Source organism: Hyaena hyaena, unplaced genomic scaffold (assembly GCF_003009895.1).
Source record: "Hyaena hyaena isolate Hyena2069 unplaced genomic scaffold, ASM300989v1 scaffold_1352, whole genome shotgun sequence".
Taxonomy (NCBI): Eukaryota; Metazoa; Chordata; class Mammalia; order Carnivora; family Hyaenidae; genus Hyaena; species Hyaena hyaena.
In genome coordinates this window covers 174,688-192,304 of record NW_024081987.1, presented here as the reverse complement: position 1 = coordinate 192,304, position 17,617 = coordinate 174,688, and the positions used below count along the sequence as shown (strand labels likewise).

General features: G+C 37.6%; 1 protein-coding gene across 4 annotated transcripts in view; it reads right to left on the bottom strand.

The window, feature by feature from the left end:
* The window catches only part of WWP1 (WW domain containing E3 ubiquitin protein ligase 1), a 137,783-nt gene that overhangs the window by 41,447 nt on the left and 78,719 nt on the right, over positions 1-17,617 (bottom strand). For all 4 annotated transcript variants that reach the window (XM_039223456.1, XM_039223455.1, XM_039223458.1 and 1 more), the window contains one exon: positions 12,921-13,257. In XM_039223456.1, the coding sequence (XP_039079387.1) occupies positions 12,921-13,257 (337 nt within the window). The remainder of the gene's footprint in view (positions 1-12,920; positions 13,258-17,617) is intronic.

Sequence of the window (17,617 nt, the reverse complement as noted above, 5' to 3'; positions counted from 1 at the left end):
CCAGATTTCCATCTTTTTTTTTTTTTTACAAATATTTATCAAAATTATATATACTTTCACATAATTGTATACATTCATAGTTGCATAACGATATACACCCTTAACACATACAGTCTACCGGGCTCACTATAAAAAAAACAGTGCTGACTGTCCCCTTAACTTAATTTTCCATTCCACAAAAGCAACATCTTCAACTGTTTCTGCCAATTCTTTTAGTATTTACCTTTTTATATTAATAAGCTTATTTTACTATTTTAATTTCAAACATTATATACTGATTTCTTACTATGAAAGATTCAGCTGAAGTCTCTCTCTTGCACACATCTACACATACACTCTGTAACACTTACCCTCCTTCGACCGTTCCAAGCACACACATTCTGTGTCCTTCTTTCCCTTATATGATATAAAACCCTCCTGACAGCTGAGTCATGGAACACAGTATTTCTTTTGTCTCCTCTCCTCCCATTTCCTTATTTGCTATATATTAATGTAACTCCAAATACTTTTCCAGTTGCATATATGTCCTCTCAAAATATTCAGGTTCATTGGGTACTTATCGATCACAGCTCTGCCTCACAATGAGCTGCTGGTCTTACTTCGCCAACTGAGAAGCCTGCGGCACATCTGCCATCTTGGGCCTCCTTTTACCATCATGCTGGTACCACCATTCACTCCCTTTCTATCAGACACCTGAGATCTGGAGCCCATGTCTTTCACATTAAGTAGCTAATGTTATTTATTTTTTTAAGTTTGTTTATTTATTTTAAGAGAGATGGAGACAGAATGAATGAGGGAAGGGCAGCGAGAGAGGGAGATGGAGAATCTCAAGCAGGTTCTGCACCACCAGAGAAGAGCCCATTGCAGGGCTCAAACTCAGGAAACTGCGAGATCATTGACCTGAGTTGAAACCAAGAAGAGGAGGTTTAATTGACTGAGCCACCCAGGCACCCCACAGTAGGTAATTTTAGAGAAACACAAGTCCTTGTAGCTTCCTAAGACAAGATACACAGGAAATAAACTTTGGAAACCAAGGATGTCTGAAAATGCACTTATTCTGTGCACACACTCAACAGTTTGATAACAAAAATTAGGTTGCATTAAATTTCCCTCAACATTTTAAGTTGGCTTAATAGTTTCTTACATTGATTCTGAGAAGTCTAATGCCATTCTGATGGAGTATGAGATGTCCTTATATTCCCTTTTAAAAATCTCTATAGAGAAAAAACTGAGGATTGCTGGAGGGGAGGTGGGAGGGTTACAGGTTAAATGAGTGATGGGTCTTAAGGAGGGCATTTACTGTGATGAGCACTGGGTGTTGCATTTAAGTGGTAAATTACTAAACCCTGCACTTAAAACTAGTATTCTCTGTCCTTCCCTCTCTACCAACTCCTGCAATCTAGCTCGTGCTCTGCTCACTCTCTCAAAATAAATAGACTTAAAAAACAAATCTTTCTAAAAGAAGGTGGGGGCTATCTGGGTGATGTGGTCAGTTAAGCATCTGACTCTTGGTTTCAGCTCAGGTCATGATCTAGCAGTTCAAGGGTTTGAGCCCCACACTGACAGTGCAGAGACTGCTTGGGATTATCTATCTCTCTGTCTCTACCCCTCCTGTGCTCTCATTATCTGTTAAAATAAATAAACACGCTTAAAAAAATCTTTCCAAAACACATATTATATGTTAACTAACCAGAATTAAAATAAAAGCTTGAAAAAATAAAAAGCAACTGAAAAACACCATGTAGGGTATGATACCAGTTTCTTAAAATAATTCTACAAATGTATGCAAAACAGTAATTTACATAGCTACTCTCTAACCTCTTCACCTACTTCTTTTCCTCACAGAACCTGTCACTATATGATAGTACTGAGCAGGGTATGTATGCAGGCCCCAGCTGCTCAGCCTGCTGTTACACACCCTTCAGAGTAGCACAGTCTTGGCTCTCCTGGCACTCTGAATATCCCAGGCCTAGCATAAAGTCTGATACAGAAAAGCTCTCAAATATATACTGCCAGAATAACAGATAGAACCTCTCTCTGAGTGTTTCTACATGACTTAAATACTTTATTTGGTCATGTCTTAGCGTTGTGATCAGAAACAAATTTTAAGACTAAGGGAAAAAATAAACATAACCAAGTATTCCATCTACATAATGGGCTACAAAGTCCTTTTCTAGTTTTATCTCAAGTAAACTGCAAGTATTTCCAACTAAACATTCAACAAATATTCAGTAAGCACTCACGTTCCAAGCATAATGCTATTCCTTTTATTTCTTTTTTTTTTTTTTTTTTTTTTTTTTAATGTTTTATTTTTTTCTAGGGGAGAGAGAGAGAGACAGCGTGAGCAGGGGAGGGTCAGAGAGAGAGGGAGTCACAGACTGAAACAGGCTCCAGGCTCTGAGCTGGCAGTCAGCACAGAGCCCGACGCGGGGCTCGAACCCACGAACCGCGAGATCATGACCTAAGCGAAAGTCGGACGCTTAACCGACTAAGCCACCCAGGCGCCCCTCCTTTTATTTCTTTAATTGCTTATTGTCAAGTTGGTTTACATATAACACCCAGTGCTCATCCCAACAAGTGCCCTCCTCCATGCCCATCAACCCCTTTCCCCTCTCCCCCACTCCCATCAGCCCTTAGTTTGTACTCAGCATTCAAGAGTCTCTCATGGTTTGCCTCCCTCCCTCTCAACTACTTTTCCCTTTCTTCTCCCACGTGGTCCTCCGTTAAGTTCCTCCTAATCCACCTATACGTGCAGCAAACATATGGTATCTGTCCTTCTCTGCCTGACTTATTTCGCTCAGCATAACATCTTCGAATTCCATCCATGTTGCTACAAAAGGCCAGATTTCATTCTTTCTCATTGCCATGTAGTATTCCATTGTATAAATACACCACATCTTGATCCATTCATCAGTTGATGGACACTTAGGTTGTTTCCATGTTTTGGTTCTTGTTGAGAGTGCTGCCATGAACATTGGGGTACATGTGCCCCTATGCATCAGCACTCCTGTATCCCTTGGGTAAATGCCTAGCAATGCTATTGCTAGGGGAGTTCTATCATAGGGGAGTTCTACTGTTAATTTTTTTGACGAACCTACATACTGTTTTCCAGAGGGGTTGCACCAGTTTATATTCCCACCAACAGTGGAGGAGGGTGCCCGTTTCTCCACATCCTCAGCAGCATCTACAGTCTCCTGATTTGTTCATTTTAACCACTCTGACCGGCATGAGGTGGTTTTGATTTGTATTTCCCTGATGATGAGGGACGCTGAGCATCGTTTCATGTGTCTCTTGGCCATCTGGATGTCCGCTTTGGAGAAGTGTCCGTTCATGTCTTCTGCCCATTTCTTCACTGGATTCTTTGTTTTTCAGGTGTGGAGTTTGATAAGTTCCTTATAGATTTTGGATACTAGCCCTTTATCTGATATGTCATATGCAACTATCTTTTCCCATTCCGTTGGTTGCCTATTAGTTTTATTGTTTCCTTTGCTGTGCAGAAGATTTTATCTTGATGAGGTCCCAGTAGTTCATTTTTGCTCTTGATTCCCTTACCTTTGGGGATGTGTCAATGAAGAAATTGCTGAGGCTGAGGTCAAGGAGGTTTTTTCCTGCTTTCTCTTCTCGGGTGTTGATGGTTTCCTGTCTCACATTCAGGTCCTTTATCCATTTTGAGTTTGTTTTTGTGTGTGGTGTGAGAAAATGATCTAGTTTTATTCTTCTGCATATTGCTGTCCAGTTCTCCCAGCACCATCTGTTAAAGAGGCTGTCTTTTTTCCATTGGATACTCTTTCCCGATTTGTCAGATTAGTTGGCCATACATTTGTGGGTCCAATTTTGTGTTCTCTATTCTATTCCATTGGTGTATGTGTCTGTTTTTGTGCCAATACGATACTGTCTTGATGATGACAGCTTTGTAGTACAGGCTAAACACTGGGATGGTGATGCCTCCTGTTTTAGTTTTCTTCTTCAATATTACTTTGGCTATTCGGGGTCCTTTGCGGTTCCATAGAAATTTTAGGATAGTTTGTTCTAGTTTTGAGAAGAGTGCTGGTGCAATTTTGATTGGGATTGCATTGAATGTGTATATTGCTTTGGGTAGTAATGACATTTTAACAATATTTATTCTTCTGACCCATGAGCATGGAATGTTTTTCCATTTCTTGTGTCTTCTTCAATTTCCTTCATAAGTTTCCTATAGTTTTCATCATACAGATCTCCTATATCTTTGGTTAGGTTTACTCCTAGATATTTTATGTTTTTTGTGCAACTGTGAATGGGATCAGTTTCTTGATTTCTCTATTGCTTCATTATTGGTGTATAAATATGCAACCAATTTCTGTACGTTGATTTTGTACCCTGCAACTTGGCTGAATTCTTGGATCAGTTCCAGTAGGCTTCTGGAGGAGTCTGTTGAGTTTTCTATATAGAGTATCACGTTGTCTGCAAAAAGTGAAAGTTTGACTTCTTCTTTACCAATTTTGATGCCTTTTATTTCCTTTTGTTGTCTGATGCCTGATGCTAGGACTTCCAGCACTATGTTAAACAACAGTGGTGAGAGTGGACATCCCTGTCATGTTCCTGATCTCAGGAGGAAAGCTCTCAGTTTTTCCCCATTGAGGATGATGTTAGCTGAGGGCTTCTCATAGATGGCTTTTATGATGTTTAGGGAAGTTCCTTCTATCCCGACTTTCTCGAGGGTCTTTATTAAGATGGGATGCTTAATGTCAAATGCTTTTTCTGCATCTATCGACAAGTTCATATGGTTTTTATCTTTTCTTTTGTTAATGTATCACATTGACTGAATTGCGAATGTTGAACCAGCTCTGTAACTCAGGAATGAATCCCACTTGATCTTGGTGGATAATTCTTTTTATGTGCTGTTGGATTCGATTTGTAAGTATCTTGTTGAGGATTTTTGCATCCATATTCATCAGGGATATTGGCCTGTAGTTCTCTTTTTTTGCTGGCTCTCTGTCTGGCTTGGGAATCAAAGTGATGCTGGCTTCATAGAATGAGTCCGGAAGTTTTCCTTTGATTTCTATTTTTTGGAATAGCTTGAGAAGAATGGGTATTAATTCTGACTTAAATGTCTGGTAGAATTCCGCATGGAAGCCATCTGGCCCAGGGCTCTTACTTGTTGGGAGATTTTTGATAACTGATTCCATTTCCTCACTAGTTATGGGTCTGTTCAGATTTTCTTTCTCTTCCTGTGTGAACTTTGGTAGTGTGTGTTTAGGAATTTGTCCATTTCTTCTAAGTTGTCTAGTTTGTTGGCACATTTTTCATAGTATTCCCTGATAATTGCTTGTATTTCTGAGGGGTTGGTTGTAACAAGTCCATTTTCATTCATGATTTTGTCTATTTGGATGCTCTCTCTTTTCTTTTTGAGAAGCCTGGGTAGAGGTTTGTCAATTTTATTCATTTTTTTCAAAAAACCAACTCTTGGTTTCATTGATCTCTTCAACTTTTTTTTTTTGACTCTATATTGTTTATTTCTACTCTGATTTTTATTATTTCTCTTTTCCTACTGGGTTTGGGGTGCTCCTGTTGCTCTCCCACTAGTTCCTTTAGGTGCGCTGTTAGATTTTGTACTTGCACTTTTTCTAATTTTTTGAAATAGGCCTAGAGTGCAATGTACTTTCCTCTTAGGACTGCCTTTGCTGCATCCCATAAGAGTTTGGATTGTTGCATTTTCGTTTTGATTTGTTTCCATATATTTTTAAAATCTCTTCTCTACTTGCCTGATTGGCCCATCTGGTCTTTAGTAGGGTGTTCTTTAACCTCCATGTTTTTGGAGGTTTTCCAGAATTCTTCCTGCAATTGATTTCAAGTTTCATAGCATTGTGATCTGAAATTGTGCGTGGTATGATCTCAATTCTTTTATATTTATTGAGGGCTGTTTCATGTCCCAGTATGTGATCTCTCTTGGAGAATGTGCTATGCGCGCTTGAGAAGAAAGTGAATTCCATGGCCTCAGGATGTAGAGTTCTAAATATATCTGTCAAATCCATCTGGTCCATCTGGTCATTCAAGTCCATTGTTTCTTTCTTGATTTTCTGTCTCCTTGATCTATCCATCGCTCTAAGTGGAGTATTAAAGTTCCCTATTAGCGCATTCTTATCCATAAGATTGTTTCTGTTTGTGATTGTTTTATGTATTTAGGTGCTCTCATATTCAGTGCATAGACATTTGTAATTGTTAGCTCTTCCTGATGGATAGACCCTGTAATTATTATATAATGCCCTTCTTCATCCCTTGTTACTGTCTTTAAAGTCCAGTTTGTCTGATGTAAGTATAGCTACTCCAGCTTTCTTTTGACTTCTAGTAGCATGATATATATTTCTCCATCCCCTTACTTTTAATCTGAAGATGTCCTCCAGTCTAAAATGAGTTTCTTGTAGACAGCAAATAGATGTATTTTGATTTTTTATCCATTCTGCTACACTATGTCTTTTGATTGGAGCATTCAGCCCATTTACACTCAGTGTTATTATTGAAAAATATGGATTTAGAGTCATCATGTCCTTTGTGGGATTCATGCTTGTGATGATGTCTCTGGTATCTTGTAACATTTCCCTCAGAGAGTCCCCCTCAGGATTTCTTGTAGGGCTGGCTTAGTGGTGATGATTTCTTTCAATTTTTGTTTATTTGGAAAGACTTTTATCTCTCCTTCTATTCTGAATGACAGGCTTGCTGGACAGAGGATTCCTGGCTGCATATTTTTTCTGTTCATCAGATTGAAGATCTCCTGCCATTCCTTCCTGGCCTGCCAAGTTTCATTAGATAGGTTTGTCACAACTCTGATAGGTTTCCCTTTGCATGTTAGGGCCCTTTTATCCCTAGCTGCTTTCAGAATTCTCTCTTTGTGCTTATACTTTGCCAGGTTTACTATGAAATGTTGTGCAGAAGATCAACTCAAGTTACATCTGAGGGGAATTCTCTGTGCCTTTTGAATTTCAATGTCTACTTCCTTTCCCAGGTTGGGGAAGTTCTCTGCTATAATATGTTCAAGGACTCCTTCAGTGCCTTTCCCTCTCTCTTCCTCTTCTGGAATTCTGATGATAAGGATATTGTTCCATTTGATTGTATCGCTGAGCTCTCGAACTCTCCTTTCATGTTCCTGGATCAGTTTCTCTCTGTTTTTCTCGGCTTCCTCTTTTTCTATAATTGTCTTCTCAATCACCTATTCTCCACTCTGCCTCTTCAATCTGTGCACTGGACGGCTCCATTTTATTATGCATTTCATTTATAGCATTTTTAAATTGATCACAACTATTTTTAATCTCCATAGTCCTTGTAGCAATAGTTTCCCTGATGTCTTCCATGCTTTTTTCAAGCCCAGTGATTAATTTTATGACTATTGTTCTAAATTCTTGTTCAGTTATGTTGCTTATATCTGTTTGGAACAGTTTTTTAGCTGTCATTTCTTCCTGGAATTTCTTTGGAAGAGATTCTTCCGTTTCGTCATTTCGGTTATCTTCCTACCTCTTGTTAATTTTAAAAGCTTGTTATGCACTCTGCACCTGCGAGTACTGCTGTATTAAAGAAGGTTCTTTGACTGTCCAGGGCCTGTCCATTCAGGAAGTGTTCTTTGAATGGTGTCTCTTGGTTTCTCTTGTTGAGACTTTAGTTATTTCCCTACTCGTACTGGTATTTGGGACTCTCCACCATGTGTACTTTGGCTTGTTTCTTGAGGTAGACGCACTTATGAAGTTGCCTTCCCAGTGTCTTCTCTTCCCAAACTCCTGTGGCTCAGTGTCCTATGACTTCAGGCCTTCTCTGTTTGAGAAATGGGTGCAAGTGAAATGCACGGAGCTCCCTACTTCTCCGCCATCTTGCCTCCAACCAGTGCTATCCATTGGTTCTTAATTTTTCCAAAACGGGTTCATTTCCATATTTCAGTATTTTTGCTCTAAACACAATTTATCTTTCTCAAACTTCTTTTGTAAAGTACCAGCCAGAAATATTTGAGCTTTGTGGGTGAAAAGACAAAATCAATAATATTTCTGGGTATTTCCATAATAAGAGCAAAAACTCCCGTCGTGCCCCACCTCATTTTCCTAGCAGCTGGTCCTAGGGGAGGCAACTTGCTGAGCTGTCACTCCCAACATGATATTCTATCTATTGGGGCATGGCACTTGCCACAAGTGAGTCCCCAACAGCAAGGGGTGCCTGAGGTGTTTGGCAGCAAGGACAGAAGAAGGTACTGGTAGGGAGAAAGGATGGTACAGAGCTAAGGATGATATTCTGGATTGGTCTGGTGATTCACGATGACAGCCCACTAGAGTTGTACCTGTACAGCTGTACCTGTACCTGTGCGTCATATAAAAGTGGTGGGCTGGAACTGGCAAGAGATTAGAATATCCCAGTAGTGAAAATTCATGAATACTTCCCAGTAAGTGCAAATTACCCAGCTGAATGATAAGACTTCTCAATAGAATTCTTTAATTTCATAGATTTAAGTGCTGATTTATAACTGCTACATTAAACTTCAACCATAATACTCTCCAGTATTTAGATATAGTTAGTCTCTTTGTCTCACTAAGACATTATATATACAATTCAAAACCTACCACTGAACAAGGAACTTGTTTTAAAAAAATAAATGTGAAAGAATTTTGTGAAATATAATACAATAAAAATAACAGAATTTAATTACTGCTTGAATAACTGCTGATTTCAAACTTGGATAATGGGGTAGATAGTAAGACTTGCCTACTCATAAACCACGAAGAATGGTTACCTCTGTCCTATACTGCTAACCTGGATCCACGGATTCCTACTCATCAGGGACAGACTACCCTTTAATGTCACTCCCATTTAGGGGCGCCTGGGTGGTTCAGTCAGTTAAGCGTCCGAGCTTTGCTCGGGTCATGATCTTGAGGTTTGTGGGTTCGAGCCCCGTGTCAGGCTCTCTGCTAACAGCTCAGAGCCTGGAGCCTACTTCTGATTCTATGTCTCCTCTCTCTCTGCCCTTCCGATGCTCGCACTCTGTCTCTGTCTCAAAAATAAATAAACATTAAAAAAAAAAAAAAATAAAGTGTCTCCCATTTAAACAAACTTTATAGTGTCTCTCATTTCATGAAACAAAAACTGTCTCTCAGCTCTTTATCTTTTCCAAAATTTCTCCCAAACATTCCTCTTTCTGTGTTCACCAGCTCTCTTTAGAAGTTTACTACACACTTCAACCCCTCCCATTCACTCCATCGCACAGCACTCTGAACACAGCTCTATTTTCCAGAAACTGCTTGTCAAAGGCCAACAATAAATAATCTCTTTTTAGTTAAATTCAATTGGTCCCTTTCAGTTCTTATCTTACTTGAATTTTTCAGTAGTTTTTGACCTTATTAATAATTTCCTCAGAAGCATTTACAGGCCAGGGCTTTTGCCCAGTTTTTCACTCACTCAAAATCATTTAATCAAGCACTAATTTACTTATTTAACAAATATTTATCGAGTACCTGCTACATAACAGGCATGGTTTTAGGTAAGAAGGAAACAGAAACGGACAAAATAAAGCCCTTTCTAGTCTAGTGTAAAGAACACTGACAACAAATATGTGTCATGTAGTGATCAACATAACACAAGTTATGCTGATTATAAGAAACCTACTCAAAAGCATTCACACTGATTTCATTTTTACCAAGTTCTATAACAGGAAAAACTAATCTAAAATCTACAGTGGAAAAAAATCAGAAAGGTGATTGAAAAAGATACTTGAGAGAACTTTCTGGGATAATGTTAATATTTGAAATTTTGATAAAGGTCTGGGTTAACCAATGTATGTATTTGTTAAAACTCATTAAAATAGTACAGTTAAGAGTTGTGCATGTCCTTCTATGTAAACTTTATGTAAAAAACTTTAAGCAAATAACTGAACTCCAGTTAATGATATGCAAGCTAAAGTACTAAGGGGCAAAATCTACTGATGTCTGCAACTTACTAAATTACATTTAAAAATGAGAGAGAGAGAGGAAAAGATAGAAGATAAAGTAAATAGAGTAAAATGTAAATTATAGAATGCAGTGGTAAATATTGGGATGTTCACTGTAAAATTCTTTAAATTTTCCTGCATGTTTATAAATTTTCCTAACAAAAGGCTGGGAAAAAATAAGGCAAAGGAGGGGGATGGGTGCAGAGGAGTCTGATTTAAACAGAGAAAATCAGGAAAGGCCCCTCTAATGAGGTAATGTTTGAGTAGAGACCTGAATGAATCGTGCAGATATCAGAGGTATAACACTCCACACAAAAGTCTGGGCAAATGCAAAGGTCTTTGGGTGAGATAATGCTTGGCATAACACTCAAACATCATCTCCAGGCTGCAATACTGTTCCTTCAGAACACTGGTAATTCCAGGCTCTGTGATTCCACTGGTAGTTAGCTGAATTACTTGAGCAAGTTACTAAAGACAGGAAACACAGGAACTAAGATTTCTGAGGAAAGAGAATGACGTAGATTTGAAAACTGCTAACTCAGTTACACAAGGAATACTGACCAGAAGAATAAACCTTGCTTCCACTCTTCTATTCTTTTACCTCCTTACAACTAATTACCAGGACACATCTTATCATCACCCTAAGAGACTAGCATCTCTTGCTGCAGGTTCTTTTAATTTCTCACCTGGATTAATAACTTCTAAACTTTTCTGATGACAGCTAAGAAATATGTTTTACATAGACATCTGTGTGTACTAGATTGCTATTTACCTACAGATTTTACATATACAAACACACACCAGATAAACTTTCTGGAAATGTTTATTCTTACTACACCTAATACTTCTTCAGTAGTTTCTATTCTAGTCTATATTGATTTACTTAAATTATGTGTTCAAATGCTGATCATAATCTGCTAATGGGTTTCGACCTGCAATTTGAAAATCACATAGGTTACCACAAAGATCACATGATAGCTACAGGCATACTGAAACATGTATTTGGCCCTCACAAAATTAAATATATGTACTTATTATCACTTTAAACTATAATACCTGCTGCTCTCATTTATAAAACAGTCTCGCTACGATCTTTACTTGTCTCCTTAGTTTTTTTATTTTTGAATTTAGAAATAGAGTGCACGTGAGAAGGGGAGAGGGACAGAAAGAGAGAGATTCCGAAGCATAATCTATGTTCAGCCAGATGCGACGTTCAATCCCGTGATCCTGGGATCATGACCTGAGCTGAAATCAAGAGTTAGATGCTTAAATGAATGAGCCACCAAGGGATCCCAATTGTCTCAACTGCTGGAATTATCTAACAAAAATGCAAACATAACTATGCCACTCCCTTGTTCAATATTCATTAATGTTTATTAATTTTTTCAGGGAAAAACTCCCACACTCTTGAGAAGTATACAAAATTCTTCATAGGATTATTTACTCTTCAGTGCTACATGTCACTTCCTCAAATGCTGAACTCAAAATGTAATAAAATACTACTTCCTGAGCTCCACTTACATGTTTTTATAAATGCTAGAGATCTAAACATGTAGTCAGCCTTCCATTATCAGTGCTTCCGTTATTTCTGTGTTAACTCCTACTTCTCTTTCAGGAATCTGCTTAAGGATCATCTCTTCGTAAAAGTTTTCATTGATCTCAATAGCAAAGGCTACTCCCTTGCAAGCTCTCTCTGTATATATTCCCACCCACATCCTGCTAAACTTACCTCTAGCCCAGCTTTAACTGTACTGTATAACTGCTGTTTACTTATCTTTACCTGCTTATCAGACAATGGTTAACAGAACAGCTTCTTATATGTATATATCACAGAGGCAGACAGACAAAATGAGAATAAACGAGTAGGCTGCCAAAGATAGAAAACAAAGGGACAATGAGAAATATATGAGAAAGAAGGAAAGATACTGAAAGGTCTGAAATGCCAGCAGGAAACAAGTGGGGATTATGAGTAAGAGGCTGAAAATAAGCTCAGAGAAAGGCCTGGACATACAGATTTAATAAAGTTGGGACGGTGTGAGATCCGAAAGAGGAAGAAGCACAGGCAGAAGATCAAAGGCTGAAACCACTATCAGGCAGTGAGTAAAATCAGATGAGCCAGTAGAGAGCACTGAGAAAAACAGTTCAGAAAATAAGACAGGGCTATGAACACAGTGACTGATGAGAAAATGAGGGGAATAAGGGAAGATCTTCTAGAAGCGCAGTTTCAACATCTCCAAGAGAAGGCACTGTAACTACTGTAAGCTGCATAGGAAAGTGCTGTGTCCCTACCGCTAGGACAGTGTTGGCCAACTGTACCGTATATATGTTTACAAGTCTGAGCCACTATAAATAAGCTTTTTGAAGTCAAAGACAATGAATGAATGACTAATATCAGTATCATCAGAATCAAGTAAAGAATCAAAAAAACATGTAAAGTAAAGCTGGAAGAGATGAGCAAATGGAATACACACACAGAATACTCGTTAAAGGAAATCTTGGGATGGTGAATAATTACATGGGGGAATTTAAAAGAGACTAAGAATTATTAAGCAGCAATGAAAACCTGAGTTTGTAACAGAGCTAATCAGCAGGGTCAGGTGACTTTACCCAGGACTCAATACTGAGAAAAAGGATGACTACGTTGGGACCTGGGGTGCAGACCATAAAGGAAACAGGAAAACTGAGGTAATTACGTAGTGTTATGATCATTCTTATCTAAAAGTAAAAATAAACAAAGAACCAAATCAAAAGTGTCCTGAAAACGAACCCCAGGTTTTTTCTTTTCCCTTCATAATGCACATACTTCATAAGTGAGTGTTCTTAGTTTTAAAAAGGACTTTGTTTATGGCAAATAAATGTTATCAATCAGATTCCAGCTTTGATTTCAAATTACTAACCAACTGAAAAATTTTACATACATTCAACATATTATCAAAAAGTTGCTATTCAAAGTAAGTCAAACTTCTAAAAAATATATTTAACATACCCTGATGGCAAGGTTTCTGTGCTGGCATTTCCAGACTGTTGCCGTACAGGTTCCACACACCCATCTGGCTGTCTTAATTTGGCTGCCTCAAAAGCAGAACTACTTCCAGAATTAGAGGTGGCCGGGTCTAAAGTACTTCTAGGTTCAGATCCAAATGCTGCACTATTAGAAAGAATACATTCATTGTTTTCTGAGGAAGTCAGTATTTCTTGAACTGGAGGATCTTCAACAGTAGTATTAGTGCAATTTGAAGACAAGGTGGTTTCTTCAGATACTATTACAGTACCCATGGTGGAAGTGTTATCAGTTGGGGCAGATGAGGATGATTCTCCATTAACTGAAAAGAGAAAATCAGTAAGACTAACTATCAGGAAATGACAAAGCAAACAACGCACCAGTATTCATGATACTGAGTAATGTATCAGATACTGATGAAAGTAAAATAAGGCAGATTATATATTTTTTGTTCACATTTCAGAGATGAATATATAAATAATAAAAATTTAAGAATATACTTAACCCTTGAACAACACAGATTTGAACTTCATGGGTCCACTTATAATACAGATTTTTTCCAATAAAACAGTACAAACCTGTAAATATATTTTCTCCCTCTCTGGTTTTCTTACTAACATTTTCTTTTCTCTAGCTTACTGTAATATAAGAACAGTATATAATAGACCTACAAAATATGAGTTAAGCGACTATGTTACTTGTAAGGCCCCTGGTCAACAACAGACTATTAGTAGTTAAAATTTGGCAGCAGGGAGTGGGATGGAGTCCAAAGTTATACAAAAAACATTCTATTGTGGGGGGTGATGCTGGTGTTTCAATCCTCCTTGCTGCTCATAGGTCAACAGTGTATGTGTGTGTGGGCACACATACATACTAATAACCCTAACTTAAGGAAAGAAAAAACCAGTATGAGATTAACATGTTTTTTTCCAAATATTCAATTCTGAATGTCTGCATACTTTATATAAAAATTTTAAATGATCTCTTTCAATCTCCTTTCTCCTATGCAAATGATAGATAATATCAAAAATGCCAATGGGAGGAAATATATACTGGCATTAAGACAGTACTATAGTGGACTGCCAGAAAGACCCAGAACCTCATTCTACACCTTCTAAAGAAATGACTCAGTACTGGGGTCCAATAATACAATTTTCTTAATGTTCATTTAAAAATTTTTTGTTTTATTAATTTTAGAAAGAGACATACAGAGTGCAAGCAGGGAAGGAAGAGAGACAGAGGGACACAAAGATTCCAAAGCAGTCTCCAGGCTCTGAGTTGTCAGCACAGAGCCTGACACAGGGCTTGAATTCACAAACCATAAGATCATGACCTGAGGTGAAGACAGACACTTAATCGACTGTGGTACCCAGACACTTAATGTTCATTTTAAATGTGATCAAAGCATTTCAATTATGTATCACTATTAAAATGAAGTCAAATTACAACTGGAAAGAGAAGAGATTATTGAGTAAAACCTATAAAAAAAAATTCCACATAAAGTTCTAATTAAATTTTTTTTTTTTTTTTGCCCACCCTAAGCCCCAATCCAGGGCAGTTTTATTGGCATTTGTAAAAGGACTTTCCCATCAGCCCCAAGCCTTTGCTTTCCCTTTCTGAGAAGGAAGATGACTTCTGATCCTGGCCCCATGGGCAACAACACACTTGGTCTAATGCTGCTGCACTGCGGTGTGAAACGCCAGGCGTAGGTCCACGTGCCAGTCTGCGGCCAACTCTGGGGAGCAGGAGAATGTGGAGAGCCAGGTCTGTGTATGGAAGCTGGGCAGATTCCTGGCTGGCTGTAGAGATGTGAGGGCAAGGTGAGCAGGAAGGGAGACCTAATTAAGGGTAATGGCATCTTCAAATAGAAGACTTAAATACTGGAAAGTGTACTATTAAAAGGAATTGAAAGGTAATTACAAAATAACAAGAGAATGAATCAAGTTCTGTCCAAATATGGGGAAGAGAGTGGCTTTGGGGAAAAAATATAAAACAAAATAATAAGAAATAAAGTATTAACAGTTACTCTGTACCAAACACTGTTAGATAACACAGAGAAATGTAAAAAGAATTTGCATAAAGAGGTTAATTTCTGGTGATTCATATATAATGCTCACTTAAATAATTATCTCATTTAATATTCACTCTTCAATAGTGCAGAAATTAATTTCCAAAAATGAAAAAGCTTAGCAGCAGTCTTTTCAAAGCAAAATAACACTAAATGGGAAAAGAGGAATAAATGAGACAACATAATCCAGTCCAAGAAGAAACAATCATAAATCTTTTGCATACTAAAATACAGCACGCAAAATACAAACTGTTAGAAAGAAAGGAATAAAATGAAATATTAAATAGCACCATTCAGTTTTCAAGGCAAAAACTCCTCTCCTATAATAACTCAACAGCAAGCGCTCTCAGCTCTTCTCTCCACCTGTACCACTACCTCCTAGTCGATCATTTCTTGCTTTTACTATTGCCAAGAGCCTCCTAATTTTAGTCTGCCTGCCTTTTCTCATGTCCAACCACAAGCTATTCTCCAAATGACAGCCCAGAGTAATCTTTTTCAGAATATATAACAAATTGTTTTACTCCCCTAATTAAACACATCAGTGGATTCCCATTACCAGGAGAATAAATTCCAAACTCTTTTACCATAGGCTATGACAAAGACTATGTTAATCTGTTCCACAGCTACACCTGACTTCTCACAATGACCTTCTTTCTATTCCCTGAATAGAGCAAACTCCTTCCCACTTCAGGGATATGCACTTGCTGTTCCTATAGCCTCCAAATATCTCATTACTGGCTTCTCATCATTTAGAGTGCATGCACAATTATACCTCCAGAATGTACTTGAGGCAGTGCTTGAGTACCTTATTTAATGTTGTTCCCACCACAACCTAACCCATTTTATTTCTCATGTTCTGAAATCATTTTGTTTTTATTTCTTTAAGTGCAGAATGGTATGACAACTTTGTCAAGCTTGTTCACTCTTGCAAAGCCCAACTGTTACAAAATGCCTGGCATATGAAAATAATAAATATTTGTTGAATCAATAAATTAAAGACAAATCACAGAGGAAGAAATGAACTGAACATACCTCTCTTAAAACTATGCAGATTAAAGAGTGTCAGTAGAAATATTAAGTATATGAAGAATTTAGTAACACAATACATCTGATTTAAATTAGGGAGGTAGCTTTGCGTTTCTACTATATATATATTCCATCCAAACACTCTGAGATTTTTAGAAAACTAATATAAAAGACCAAAGGAAAATCCTCAATTGTATACTAAAGAGGCCACATTCTAATTACAATTCAATAAAATTAGAACAAGCAATACAAAATACAACTTATTAATTACAATCTTTACTGTAAGTCTGGCAGAATCTGTTAAAACACTTTTTAAGAGTTATGTAATAATCTTCACAGAACTATGCTGAGACAGATACCAGCATTATTCCTACTTTACTGGTGAGAAAATTGATAACTTTTTAGAAAATGTTGGTTTATTTTGAGAGAAAAAGAGTGTGTGTGCAAGCGTGCAAGCTAAGGATGGACACAGAGAGAGAAGGTGAGAGAGAATCCTAAGCAAGCTCCACGCTGTCAGTATAGAGCCCAATGTGGAGCTCAGTCTCACAAACCATGAAACCATGACCTGAGGCCAAATCAAGAGCCAGATACTTGACCTACTGAGCCACCCGGACGCCCCAGAAAACTGATACTTTTATGTCCATAAAAACAATAGTACTCTCCTCCAATTCACAATTTGCTTAGAAGATAAACTAAATAATTATTGAATTAAAGAGGAAATAAAGTATAAACTATAGGGAAATTAATGGCAACAAAAACACATGTATCAAAGGCTATTGTACAAAGCCAAAGACGTATCCACGAATGTAAGAAAGAATGGCAATAAATGAGCTTAGTACTCGATTCCAGAGCTGGGAGTTGGTGGGGGGTGGGTGGGGGTGGTAGAAGGAATTAAAAAACCAATGAAACAGATAAGAATTTCCTAACTTACCTGTTAAGAATTAGTTAGGATCTTGTTGAAAGTAGAGGTCTCAGTTCCCATTCTAGACTTACTGACTCTCTAGGGGAAATCTCTAAGGAAGGGTTTGGGAATCTATATTTTTAACAAATGCTTCAGAAGAATTCTTATTTCATGGAGAAACCATGAAATATACCTTTCCAAGTTTTATAAAGAATAATATATAATATGAATAACATTAAGAATGCCACATACAACTTTTTAAGTCTGAAACATAGTAACTACTCTAAGTCAAGAGAAAGAAAAACTGAAAAGGTTCATCATGGGACACCTGGCTGGCTCAGTCAGTGGAGCATGCAACTCTTGATCTTAGAGTTGAGTTCAAACTCCATGTTGGGTGTAGAGATTACTTAAAAATAGAATATTTAAAATAAAATAGAAAGAAAGGACTCATAAGAGTAGAAATTGAAAAGGTGATGAAAGATCATACCACTCCACCAAAGGGTATGAGGCTCACTTAGTTTTCTGAGAAAATCCTATGAAGTCTTCAGTGAACGGATCACTCTCAATGTTACTTAAAGTATTATAGTACATTAGGAAAGAAAAAGAAAAAAAGGAGTTTCTTAGTTTATTCTGTAAGGGTAATAAGATAACCCTAAAGTTGATACTAAATAAATTCTAAGATGGTTC